At 47.6% G+C, this 12,767-nt stretch overlaps 1 protein-coding gene across 6 annotated transcripts in view; it reads left to right on the top strand.

The window, feature by feature from the left end:
* The window catches only part of gbf1 (golgi brefeldin A resistant guanine nucleotide exchange factor 1), a 56,907-nt gene that overhangs the window by 23,990 nt on the left and 20,150 nt on the right, over positions 1 to 12,767 (top strand). For 3 of the 6 annotated variants that reach the window (XM_062463562.1, XM_062463559.1, XM_062463560.1), the window contains 7 exons: positions 970 to 1,101; positions 6,498 to 6,616; positions 6,823 to 6,931; positions 7,413 to 7,473; positions 9,813 to 9,867; positions 10,407 to 10,487; positions 12,215 to 12,362. In XM_062463562.1, the coding sequence (XP_062319546.1) occupies positions 970 to 1,101; positions 6,498 to 6,616; positions 6,823 to 6,931; positions 7,413 to 7,473; positions 9,813 to 9,867; positions 10,407 to 10,487; positions 12,215 to 12,362 (705 nt within the window). Of the gene's footprint in view, positions 1 to 969; positions 1,102 to 6,497; positions 6,617 to 6,822; positions 6,932 to 7,412; positions 7,474 to 9,812; positions 9,868 to 10,406; positions 10,488 to 11,422; positions 11,459 to 12,214; positions 12,363 to 12,767 lie in introns of all 6 variants that reach the window. The other 3 variants (XM_062463564.1, XM_062463565.1, XM_062463563.1) reach the window with 2 other exon arrangements.

Consider the following 12,767-nt stretch of genomic DNA (forward strand, 5'->3'; position numbering starts at 1 on the left):
TATTCTTCTTATTTACACAGCAGCGGCCTCTTTTTGTATGTGCTTTAAAGTAACCCAAGCCCACTTGTTGTCGTCTCTCGCTTGAAGTCGGTCATCAGCCTTTTGTCATTCAGCCCACTTCAAGTATGTAAACATGTTTGTTGGCCATGTTGTCATTATGGGATTGGTTTCTTGTGTCTGTGACCCCACGGGGTAGCTTGCAACCTCCCAACCTAACCCCAAGCCCCTAGCCCCTAGCCCAGTCACTCTCCAGTCATTTTCATTAATGCTAAATCCCACATCCTACACAGCTGCTTTAAAAAAAGAGCTTTTTGAAATTGAGTTGTAATAAGATATCGTGTGCTGCCAAGGTGAATAAGAGGCAGCTTCTCATTCGCTTGTGTGTGTGTGTGTGTGTGTGTGTGCGCGCGCGCGCACGTGTGTGTGTGCGCGCGCGCGCGCTTACTCATATGCGCTTACTCATATGCCCGGACTCACTCACTCACTGGCATCTCTGAGTGTTGTGGGAGAAGGTTACAACCTCCTGAGCAGCTAATTCCCCATTGATCTGCCCTGGGGCACCGAGGCTGTTTACACAGACCTTTATAGAGAGGGAGAGCATATTAAAAGAAAGAAAGAAACACACACACACACACTGCTGTTGACCAGTTTGTCTCCTAAGTGTAAAACAAAACCTTTGAGGACTGGGGTTTATCGCTATATTCTGGACTCGGGGTTGAAGGCTATAGCTTGGTTACTGCCACCGAATGTTGTTCACTTTTTGGTTTGACAAAGCTGCCTCGCACCGCTCGCTAGCAGCTAGGCTTAAACCTTGCCTGTCAATACTCTGTGCTTACAGCTGTCACAGGGTTTCTTTGAGATGGCTGAGTGTTGACTGATCTCTCTACACCTTTTTTTTTTTATTTCTCTCTCTCGGACTCTCCTCCTGTCTCTCTCCCTCTCTGTCTCCATCTGTCTCCTGGTCCTCAGAGCTGTCAGATGTGGAGCCCAACGTGTTCCTGAGGCCCTTCCTGGAGGTGGTACGCTCTGAAGACACCACCGGACCAATCACAGGCCTGGCTCTCACCTCCGTCAACAAGTTCCTGTCCTATGGCCTCATAGGTGAGCACTACACCTGTCCCTACATCACTCCATGGGCCAACCCAACTATTGAAACTATTGTCTTACCTCATTGGCCATAAGCCTAGTTACATTGTTTCTTTAGTTTTAATGACATAAATTAAATGGCCTGCAGTCACTTTTAGTATATTTTAATGCAATTAATGGTAAAACATGATATCCAAGTATGGGAAAGGTGTCTTTAGTCGTATTTCTATATGTAACAGTAATGCAATAATATTATTAATAAAAAAACAACACAACTACCTTCCCACACATCTGAATGGCATAGTTTGCTATTTTATTGTTACTTCACAGTTCATCAAGATTAACTTAAAGGTCTGGAGTTCAAGCGACGAGTATATATATATATATAGCATACAATATATAGTATATTATACTGTATACATACAATACAATAAAAAAGTTAAATACAGTCAAAAATTACCTTATGATTATTATAAAAATAAATTCATTTTTCTGGGGCTGTGAGAACACAGTGTGAAAGATTCTCAGAATGTTTGATAGTCTAGGAAGGTTATTAGTCAACCACGAGTCACTTGCGGAATGCAGAGAATGACCAGTTTCTATTATCGATGCCGAAATGGACATTGCCACACAAATAGCATGAGGCGTCCCTCACTGGCCTCATCATGGAAATATGGCTGGCGTCTGCCAGTTGTTGCGTCCTAAAGTGTGAAACAAGCATGCATCACCAGATGTTAGTCTAAATAGCGAGGTTGAATAAATAATGTAACATCCTTGTCAAAACAGCTGCAGGCATCACTAAACCAAGAACGATGATCATGACATTGAATAGCGCCGAATTTTACGAGCCCAACTGTAATACGTTCTTTCTGTCATGTTTTGTAAATGTTATTATTCAGCTCTGCTTTCATATTGCTTGCGGAGGGGAGTTTGGATTTTCAGCTTTTCGCTTTTGTCCTGCTGTGTTCAGAGTCATCTATTGTACAGCTTATCGCGGTTGCCTGTTTTGTGTCTTTATCTCGAAGACCCCTCGCAAACCCAACAAACTGACTCTAGACACGCTTACAACATGCTCACAGACAGACAGGCGCATTCGCACACATACATATATACACACACACACAAACACACACACAGCCTCAACCATATCTGCACAGATCACCTCCTCACAAATCACTCTCCCGCACACCCCAAGCCCTCCTGTCTGTCACTCCAAACCCAACGCCAGTTCCCTTAATCCTATAACCCTCCTCCCCACCCCCACCGCCACCCACCCCCCCATCACCCCCGCCTCCTTCCCCACCTTTCTCCACAACCACCGCATCTCATCAACAGTGGTTCAGAGGGAGGGGTAACCATGGTGACGACAGGGCCCAGCCAACCAGGCCCCCTCTCTTAGGACAATGGCTTTGGTCTCCTTGTTGAGAGCTGGCCGACACTTGTTCCCCTTCTGGAGTGCTTTGATGGCATATTTATAAGGCGGATTCAAATGTAGAAGGGCGAAAAAAAACAATCCTTATGGATTCATTTGTGAAATTCATAGATTTTTTTGTTTGAAAAAGTTTATAAAGGCCATTTGACATGTCACATGTAAATAGATGACACAGGATGGATACATAAATATATATGTTTAAATTCCGGACTGGCGTTTTGCGCTGCTCTCAAAGTCCTGAAATCAATTCATTATATTACCTAACGTTATTAGGATGTTAACATACCAAAGTCTAGAAGTTCGCACTAGATTATTCAGAGAACTTGTTAAACACCATCTCAATACACTATTTCCATGTTGTTTCTTTTACAAACGTTCACTGTTCAATGTACACAATATTGTTTTCATTCTCAGTATTGCTCTCAGAGTAGAGCCGTTATCCCAATGCCTACGTGAACAATGGACTTCTTCTCATGACACCAGTCATGTGAGCTTTGATTGCATGACCTTTAAATGAGTCAGGAGGGCTTTGGAACACGCCACCGCCAAGCCTGCGCCCCCCCCGTTTGCTGTGGTGCTCACAGACGAACAGAACAGGGCGGTTGGTCGGGGTAACCCTCAAACGGTTTGCCCATATGCGTGTCCATCTGTCTTCAAGGCAACCGTGCACGCTGTAGTGCCCGCGCCGTGTTGTGACGACATGACAACTCTGAATTTGACAGCAGATCTGGTACCAGGCCAGATCAGTATGGCAAGGCTGGAGGTGTGTGGAAAGGGGATGTACACCCAACTCACCGGCTGTTTGGCTGGGGCCGTGTAGGCTAGCCTGGAAAAACACCGGCCCTTCGGACGATCCGCCGGTCCTGGATACATCGTCTCAATCACTCTAGCACTGCTCATAGGCTCTCTCTATCCAAACACCAAGCGCATCAAATGCTTTATGAACACCTCCTAGAAAGGGGAGCACGATATATTGGATTCCCCTTGGGTCGTTCATTGTTTGAGTGGAGTTGGAACTTATTTCGCTCGTGGAGGACTGATGTGGCGAGACGGGGGGGTTCGATAGGACTGATCCTGTCAAATACTGCCATCTTCTGTCTGCGTCTGGAACGGCACTTGGTGCTTGTGTCGTATTTGGATCCAGGCCTATAAAACCGTGGATGACGACAGGCCTCCGACTTCACTTCGACTCTGTTGTGGTACAGAGGGCTCAGTGCAAGTTTGCTCAAATTCTACAGCTAAACACCCTTCTAAGGCTGCACTCACAGCAAGCAGTCCTGTTCTGTTTCACGCTGCGTGTCACTTTGAATAGGTTCCACCTTTTTGCGTGGGTGTGTGTGTGTGTGTGTGTGTCACCGTGAACATGCTCCCTCTCGTGTTCTCCCTTTGTCCCCTCTGTCTCGGCCCCTCTGCCTGCCGTGAGCCGCCTGACCCCCCCCCCCCCCCCCGGGCTCTACCACCCTGGGGGGTCTGGAGAAGAGAGGGAAATCCCTCTCACTCTCTGCCTCCCACACACACACACACACACACACACACACACACTGATATCCAGACCTAGAGAAGGAAACACACACACAACACCCCTCATCCCCATCCACACACACATTTCATTTAGTGAGGGCTAATTCCCTCAATCTGTGGCCTGAGGTCTACTGGCACGGAGGAGTGCCGGTCTAAGCCCCTGTACTGACAGACATCCAGATCTCTCTTCTCCTCCTCCTCTCACTCTCTCATCTCTCTCCATGCCGAGTCAGCACGGCCATGACCACACCAGAGGAGCAACCGCACTAGTTCAAATGAACATATTCCAGTGTTACCAAATCAAGGAACGGATGCAACGTGCTTTATTTGATTTGTTTTAAATTCAAAGAGTAAAGGGTTGTAATATGCAGAAAGCAGTTGGATCAAACTTTGTATTATATTTCTGTTACTACGGCTTTGCTCGCCCAGCTGATGAAAGGGGATCTAGTACTCTAGTACTACAACAGGGCGACAGGTGAGCAAACTAGGATTCACTTAGACCCGGGGAAAGTGCCTGTCCCATTGTTTGGTTTAAAAAGATGCATTGGCCCTTGTACAGTGAATTATTCCAGACCTTTTGGGTTTGTCACACTCGAACCCATTTTTTCCCCCCTCTCTCTCTCCCTCTCTCTTGCTTACACACACTGCAGTCCTTTTGATAACAGGACTCTGAATGTTCTTTTTTTAAACTTCACTGCAGGACAGCTGTTCCCACGTTCCCACTGACACACACACACACACACACACACACACACACACACACACACACACACACACACACACACAGTGTCCCTCTCTTTCTCCAATGTTATTTTAACAATGGTCCTCCCTCCTCCAGGCCCTGCTTCTGTAGACTCCTGCCAAGAAAGGGGATTAGGCTTCTATATCACTGCTGACATTCTGTCAGACCCCCATCACGGTTCCAGTTTCCGTGTGCGGACGAGCCGTTTTCAGCGCAACTCTGGCGCTTGTTGTCGCCCGGGCCTCTGGAGGGAGGCCGTCCGTGCTGCGTTTCACCCCGTTCCACTCCCTCCTGAGCTGTGGGCCCTGGCCATGTCTCTGGCCTTCGCCCCAGCAATGCCCAGTGACCGGTGCCCCAGTGCTCCTTCTCTAACACAGTATCGATGAACTGAACCCACACCACGCGTTGGCTGACGGCGGGTCTCACTGAAAACCCCTTCCCTGCCCCTCCTCCCCCCCCCCTCACCCCTTCATTTGGCTAATGACTGATTATAGACCGTCAGTGGACATGATGGCACCACTCTAAGCTGCCTCCCCCCCCCCCCCCCCCCCCCTCTGCCTTTAGTTCACCAATTGTGCCGGCTGGTCAATAGCCAGGAATGTGTTGTGACATCACATCTCTACCTGGAAATCCCCTCTCTCCCCCCCCCCCCACTACTGCCATGGCCTCTTCTTATTAGTTAACCCTTGTGTTATCTTCGGGTCATTCTGACCCATCAGTCATTGTGACCCACCGTCGTATTGCGACAAATTTACCTCATACAAAAACAAAGTGAAGCATTTTCTTTTAACTGTCGGGCTGTGTCAGACCCCCCACATTGGAATGGTTAAAAGAAAATTATTTTTATTTGTTTTTGTATTGGGTAAAATTGGGTAAACACAACGATGGTTCGTTATGAACCTTTGGGTCATGTGACCCGAAGGCAGCACGAGGGTTAATGAAATGCTCTTTTAACGGGTGATGGAAAAGTAAAGCAGGACAGCTACGAGGGCCCAGCTATCTGGCCAGACCCTGCTTCAGGTTTCAAAACACCGGCTGCCTAGACGGCTAATTTGCCCTGGCCATCCTTCACAAAAGAGCACATCTGGTGATCCATGATTGCAGGCTTTAAAGCAACCTTCTGTTCTGGATGGACCTCATGCTAGATTGGTGTGAGTGTGAGGGGGGGAAAGGCGCGCTCGTTTGTGTGCAAGAACAGGACTCGGTGTGAGCTCCCATACAAGTGTTTGGCCTTTTGTTTTGTTTCATAAAAATGGCCATTAATGCATTAATAGTCTACCTTTTATTAGAGCTACTAACCAGTTTGACCCATTTTTGTTTCGTTCATTTATTTATCCGATTATCTGATTCTAATGGTCCGTGTTTTTATCTTGAAAATGGAACCGTGAACAATGCTCGGATACTCGACTTGTGTAAGAGGAGGAGTTCAAACAGCTCAGAGTTTAGCCGTAGATCAGCATATGTAGCACAAAAGGCACGAGGACAAAGAGGCAATATCGGTGAACATTCCTCTCCATAATCACCAGGCCGCTTTGAAGTCGTCTACTCCAGGTGATCCTGCGTCACAGATTCCTGACACGGCGGGGCCTTCCAGTTTGGTCTTAATTTAGAGAAGGGTAACAGGTCTCTTCCATCAGGTGTGACGTTCTCCTGAAGAAACCCGTTCCCCAGAGTGCAGCCCGCCTCATCGCCGTCCGTCTTGTTTGCGTGTTGCAGATGCCGACCACGAGGCGGCGGCGGAGGCCATCGAGAACATGGCGGACGCCGTCACGCACGCCCGCTTTGTGGGGACCGACCCGGCCAGCGACGAGGTGGTGCTCATGAAGATCCTCCAGGTACGGTAGCTACGTCTGCATCCCGGCTGAATAAGCTCTCAAGCTTCATGTCCGGTCTCTCTAAAGAACAATTGCACTGTGATACAGTATCCCTTCACTGGATCGATCCCAAATGCAGTCTGGTAATCCTGACTGATGTTTTGGCCATGTCTCGTGCTTTGGGGGGGGGAGAAAAACCTACCCAAAACCCCGTTGTCGTGTGATAGGTCCTACGAACTCTGCTGCTGACGCCGGTCGGAGGCCACCTGACCAACGAGTCGGTGTGTGAGATCATGCAGTCCTGTTTCCGGATCTGCTTTGAGATGCGACTCAGTGGTAAGTCTCTCCAGTGCTCTGCCAGCCCTCCTCCTCCTCCTCACAGCCGCACCTGCACGCTGAGCCCCAGCCTAACTCTCGGTCCAGGCCATCCCCGACCTTCATTTTGAGAGGCTTTCGGAGAACCGCTACTGATTTCTGTGTGGCGTGGACACGGTTCCCATAGTTAGTATTCATGCCCTTGGGTATCCCATTACACGTGGGCCTAACTGGAAGGTAAAGTCCGCTGTCCAAACTTAGTTCAGTAACTCCCCACAAACACACACACACACACACAGTGTTCCCTTCCCCAGCTACCCTAACACCCCCCCCACACACACACACAAACACGCACAGAGTTCCCTTGCGTTTTAATAAAGTTCCCCTCTAATCCTTCCCAAACAGAGGTCCCAGTCCTTCTTTAGCTCTAATGGCACCTGCCTTGTTTGTTTGGTCCCCTCGCTCATTCTTTCTCTATCTATCTCCCCCCCCCCCCCCACAGAACTCCTGAGGAAGTCAGCCGAACACACACTGGTCGACATGGTTCAGCTGCTGTTCTCCAGGTACAAGGGTGTGTGTGTGGTTGTTAGCTCAGGCCTTGCTGCCGTCCGCTTTTCAGGAAATTCGTCTCCAGTTTGCCCTGGAGACAATTAGGTGATTGGATTCTCACTGCTTCCCTAGCACCGAGGTGGGATTAGAGCGTGATTCTCAGTGCACTGTGTAAATTGCAGACCTGTTTGATTTAATTACTTCATTTTCGTTCTTTTTTTTGGGGTGGTGGGGGGGGGGGGGGTGGGCGTTCAAAAACAATTCATGCTTGAAATCGTCCAGGATCATTTCAGACAGGTTTTAAAGTAGGGTCTGACTGGGTTGTTTGTGCTGGGCAGACGCTTGGAGTGTTTAAAAAACATTTTCATACCATGTCAGTCTGCAGTGTTCCGTATAACACCTTGAAGGTCTTTCCTTTGAATGATTAATGTCTTGGCACGTGAAGGGTCTCAGAAGGGCATGTTTCATAGGCCGGAATGCTGTTCCTTTACATCTCTCACAGGGGTCAACATGGCACTGATTTGCTAATGCAATAATGTGAGTCCCCACTGGCATTTAGGGGATGGGGGTTGCTACACGCACACACACACACACACACACACACACACACACACACACACACAGAGGAGCCCATGCATTCGGCTTCTAGTCACATTAAGGTGCAGACAACAGGCTGAGCCATCATCCAGAGCGTCACCAGACTGGATGATCTGCATATAGATGAAGACAGTGTCTCCAACGCCGTAGCACCCCCACCACCAAACACCCTGCGCCAAGTACCGTGCATAATTAGCATAGCCAGTAGTCTCGGGTAAAAATGATGAGGCGGACTAGAATTCGAACCTCACCCCCCGACGTAGCGCAAACAGAACAAATAGAGCTCAGAATAAAGTCACAGTGTAATTCCCTTCTGTCTCAGGGCCCGCGTGTCGGCTGAGGCTATTTGATGCGGACGTTGATGCCAAATAGTGGCGTTGGCGTATTTAGATGGAAACCTTTTTTTGGCTGCTGCTTGCTTAGTATTCATCAAAGCATTCTCTCTCCGTTTTTTTTTTCTGTGGTTGTGATTGTTAGGATTACGTGTCATGTGGCACCTTGTTATCGAGACCTTTTATTGCACGTCGCTGGATGTGGAAATAGAAAAGTATGGCAGCCAGCGCAGTAAAAAAAAAAAAAAAAGGCATCTCCGTCGCTCGCCCTGACGAGACTTTATATTTAGGGCCTTTTGACAACATGCATGGAGTACCGCGCGCACACACTGAGCCTTATTGGTCAGCCCCAGCTCCAGCCCCCTCTTGTCCATGACTGCCTCTTTAATAGGGCTGTGGGGGGGGGGGGGGGGGCATTGGGGCATAATGATCTTCATCTCTCAGGGAGTCCACAGGAGGAGGCTTAGATTGCCTGCTGAAAGTATTAGACATGTTAATCTGTTAGACCCACAGATCATCCAATAATCGAGCTTGCAAGACAACACTCTATTAACGCGGTGTTAAAGTTGGGGGCTGTGTGTGTGTGTGTGTGTGTGTGTGTGTTAGTAGTGTGTGCGTGTTTGTGAGATAGAAAAAGAGCTCTCGGTGTGGCAGCGGTGATATCTCATTTGGCCGCAAAGCCCAAGAGTCCACAGAACCCAGGGGTCTCACACAATGTGTGATGAGCAGAGAACAGCACTCATCTCATCAGCCCTCCCCGAGAAGTTCATTTGAGGTTTGAATGAAGATATCACAGGATCCGAGAGGGACATATTGCCTGTCAGCTTAATGCTTCCCAAGTATTGTTCTCTGTCCATGCTTGGGGTCCTTTTTTTGAATGTTTTTTGGTTACTCTTATTTCATCACCCCAGCTAGTTCTTGTCTACTACGACTTGATTGAATATGACATGAGAGGAAGGCCACTTTACACTTTTGTTCGACCGATGAATTCATGTAGCCTATTTGAGGTGGCTGGTTTGATGACACACTCATTTTGTGAGGGTGACGAATGAAATAAAATAAATTGCTTGTTTTCTACCGGCATTGTGTGACATTCAATCTCCACTAACAAATTCAGGGAGCCGGTTTAAATGAAATTGATTCTTTTGATTTTGATGGTCCCCATTGTAATGTTTTGTGGCATAAGTGGCTTTGTTTCGCGGGAGATCAGGTTTCCTGTCGCCACACAGTGGCTGCTGGCTGAATGACCACGAAGAAAGGTAGCAATCCTGACAGGCAGTTTAGAGATAAAACCCAGAGATTGGGTTGCTCCTTATTACCACCAATAAGAACTCCTAGTGATTACTAAAAAGATGACCGTTTCTTGAAATGTTCTTCCCAGATCTCTATTCAGACTTGACTTGTGCTTTTGTCCCATCTTCTAGACTACCCCAGTTCAAAGAGGAGGCCAAGAGTTTTGTGGGCACCAATATGAAGAAGGTAAACTGGAATGAGATGTTGAATGACCATCTGTGAAAGTTCCCCTCATCTGCCTGTTGCTACCTCAGTCTCCCTTTTCTGCCCTTCATTCCCGTCATCCCCCTTGTGCTGCGAATGACCATGTCTCCTGTATGTTTTAGCGATGGCTTGAAATGTCTGTCGCACCCCCCCCCCCTCCGTGTGCCTTTCAGCAGACGCCGTCTCCGTCGTGCCGAAAGTGAACGAGACAAACATTTCCTTCATTTGTTCAGTAATGATCCGTGTCTTCATGGACGGAGGAGAAATTGTAAAAAAAAGGATGTGGGAACACGTGTCCCTTGCTTTGTGAGGGTAAACTGTGACTGTCAAGTCTGTCGTGCCCGCTCCACACCCTGCAGGACACGAGCCCTCTTTCTGCCCTCTAAGCCCTGCTCCCCTGCAGCCTCATCCTGCCTCATCCACCGCAATGTCTGCCTCATTTCATTTTTTTTATTTGACAAATCCGTCTTCTTTTTTTTTATAAGTTCATACTGCATATGTGCTTGTTTTCCTCCCCACAGATCCCATCCTGTATCCTGGACACTCAGGATCTTATTTGTGCAGAGCAGCCTAGAAACACCAATCAGAATGGCCTAGAGAGGGTACTTTGTGCAAAGACACACTGTTGATTGGCTCTCGGCTAGTGCATTGACAGGGTAGCATGGCTTTTTGGGGGGCGAGTGCATGAGGATGCATTGGTTTGTGGGGAAACTAGAGATACCTCGGCCTTTTTCCCTTTTTTTTTTTTTTTTCAATATCTCCATGACTTCAGAAAACACACAACATCCATTATTAAAACCACAATTAAGCCTACTTTATTTATTTTGGGAATAGAAAATAATGTTATCCCACTCACTGATTCAACTAGACATACAGTACTTCCCAAAGATAAGGTATCAGTTTATAGTTTCAGGCTGTATGCCATAATAAGGATCAAACATTTCTGTACATTTGTATCCATCATACACATTGTTGTACTTGCATCATTGGACTGGCTTGGATTGAATCCGATGGCTGACCTTTCTGATAAAAAAAAACAAAAAACTAATTGCTCCTTAGATCTCTCGTCACAAAATTCTACTTCACAAATTATGTATAAAATAACACTTGCATTCTGTTGCTTTGAGTTCTTATGCAGAAATGGCAGTCTTATCAGTTGTTGTGATCCAGAGCCTGTCATTGTTTTTGCCCTTTCCCCTGCCATCTCTCTCCGATACCACTGTCCGGTGTGGTGCCTGGTGTAACATGAGTGTCTCTGCTCCGACGCAGAGCCTGTGTCCCTGTCTCCCCACTAACCTGGTCCCTCACGCCCTCACGCCCTCACCCTCGCAAACAAGCCCATCCCCTGGGGTTGCATGGTGCTGTGTTTGGATTGCCCCCCACCTCCCCCCAATCACTTCTCATACCTCGACCTCCACCACCTCTCTCCTCACATGCATCATTGAATGGGTGTCTTGTGTGTGTGTGTGTACCGCTGCTGACATGTGGCTCCATCACTAATCACGGGCACCTGCCCATCCCCCCCTTCTCTCCTGAGGCTTACAATATCTTGTGGAAAAACAAACGAGTGCAGGTAAGGAAGACGAGTCCGGCAACTCGGTCGGAGAAAATAACTCCCTTCCCCTCCCTCCCTTCTGCCTTTCTTTCTATCCCCCTTTCACTAATTTTATTCTCATTAAAACAGTACGCCGTTAGAGATGGATATTAGGGTGGAGGCATTGCAGTTTTAGACAGTAGAGATATTTGTAAGACAGCGTTTTTTTTTTTTTTTTTACTGTATTATAGTCAAGTGTGTTTTCTAGTCTTTTGTAAATCAAGTGCTTTTGTTTTAGTATTTATTTAAGTTTTTGATTATTGCTTGTTTATTTTGTTTTGGTAATGTATATATTTTTGTATTTATTTAAATGTGGATCCTATTGGACCTCCAACTGGATTCTAGCACTGGTTCAGCGTGTGCTCAGTCTAAGCTGGAGCAGATCTCAGTACAGCATGCGTCTGCATGTATGTGTAGTCTGTATTTCCAGATGCCTGCGTATGAGCATTCTTTGAAAAGAAATGGCTGTTAAAAAGATACTTCCTTCCAGTCTATGAATTACTCTCACAGACTCCGAGTGCAAGACCATGCAGGCTTCCAGCGACCAATACATTGCCAAACCTTTTAATACCGCGACGTGGTCTCAACTGTTCAGTATCCCCTAAATACCTCAGTGTTTGATGAAAAAGACAAGCCTGCCCCAAGAACGGGCCTGTCCCCTAAGAGTAGCGGTCTGGGCCTGAGCGTGTGTGGGGGTCTTTTCTGAGCACGTGGATGTTTTTCTTCTGGTTGTAGTTGAAGATGCGGGCGGGGGGGATGAGCGAGTCGTCCAAGTGGAAGAAGCAGAAGCGTTCCCCGCGGCCCCCGCGTCACATGGTGCGCAGCTCCTCCGGCCTGGTGGACCCGGGCCAGACCACCTCCCTCAGCAACAACAACCTCTCTGGTGAGGCCCCCGGACCACGTGTGCACACAAACATACACAAACACAAGCTGTAGAAATTCTGCTCCAATACCATTAATTTATATGCTGAAAGCAATAGTCCCTCTCCTGTTGTGGCATTTACTGGCCCTCCGGCGGCCATAAAGATTTATTACATTGAATTCATCTATCATCAAGAAGTACTCTTGATACTACCAGAGGCATGTTAAAGTAGCTAACTTCACCTCCCCCTCTCTGTCCACGTCTCTTTCTCTCTCCCCTCTGTCCATGTCTCTCTCTCTCTCCCCTCTGTCCATGTCTCTCTCTTTCCCCCCCTCTGTCCATGTCTCTCTCTCTCTCTCCCCTCTGTCCATGTCTCTCTCTCTCTCCCCTCTGTCCATGTCTCTCTCTCTCTCCCCTCTGTCCATG

This window comes from Osmerus eperlanus, chromosome 6, assembly GCF_963692335.1.
Source record: "Osmerus eperlanus chromosome 6, fOsmEpe2.1, whole genome shotgun sequence".
Taxonomy (NCBI): Eukaryota; Metazoa; Chordata; class Actinopteri; order Osmeriformes; family Osmeridae; genus Osmerus; species Osmerus eperlanus.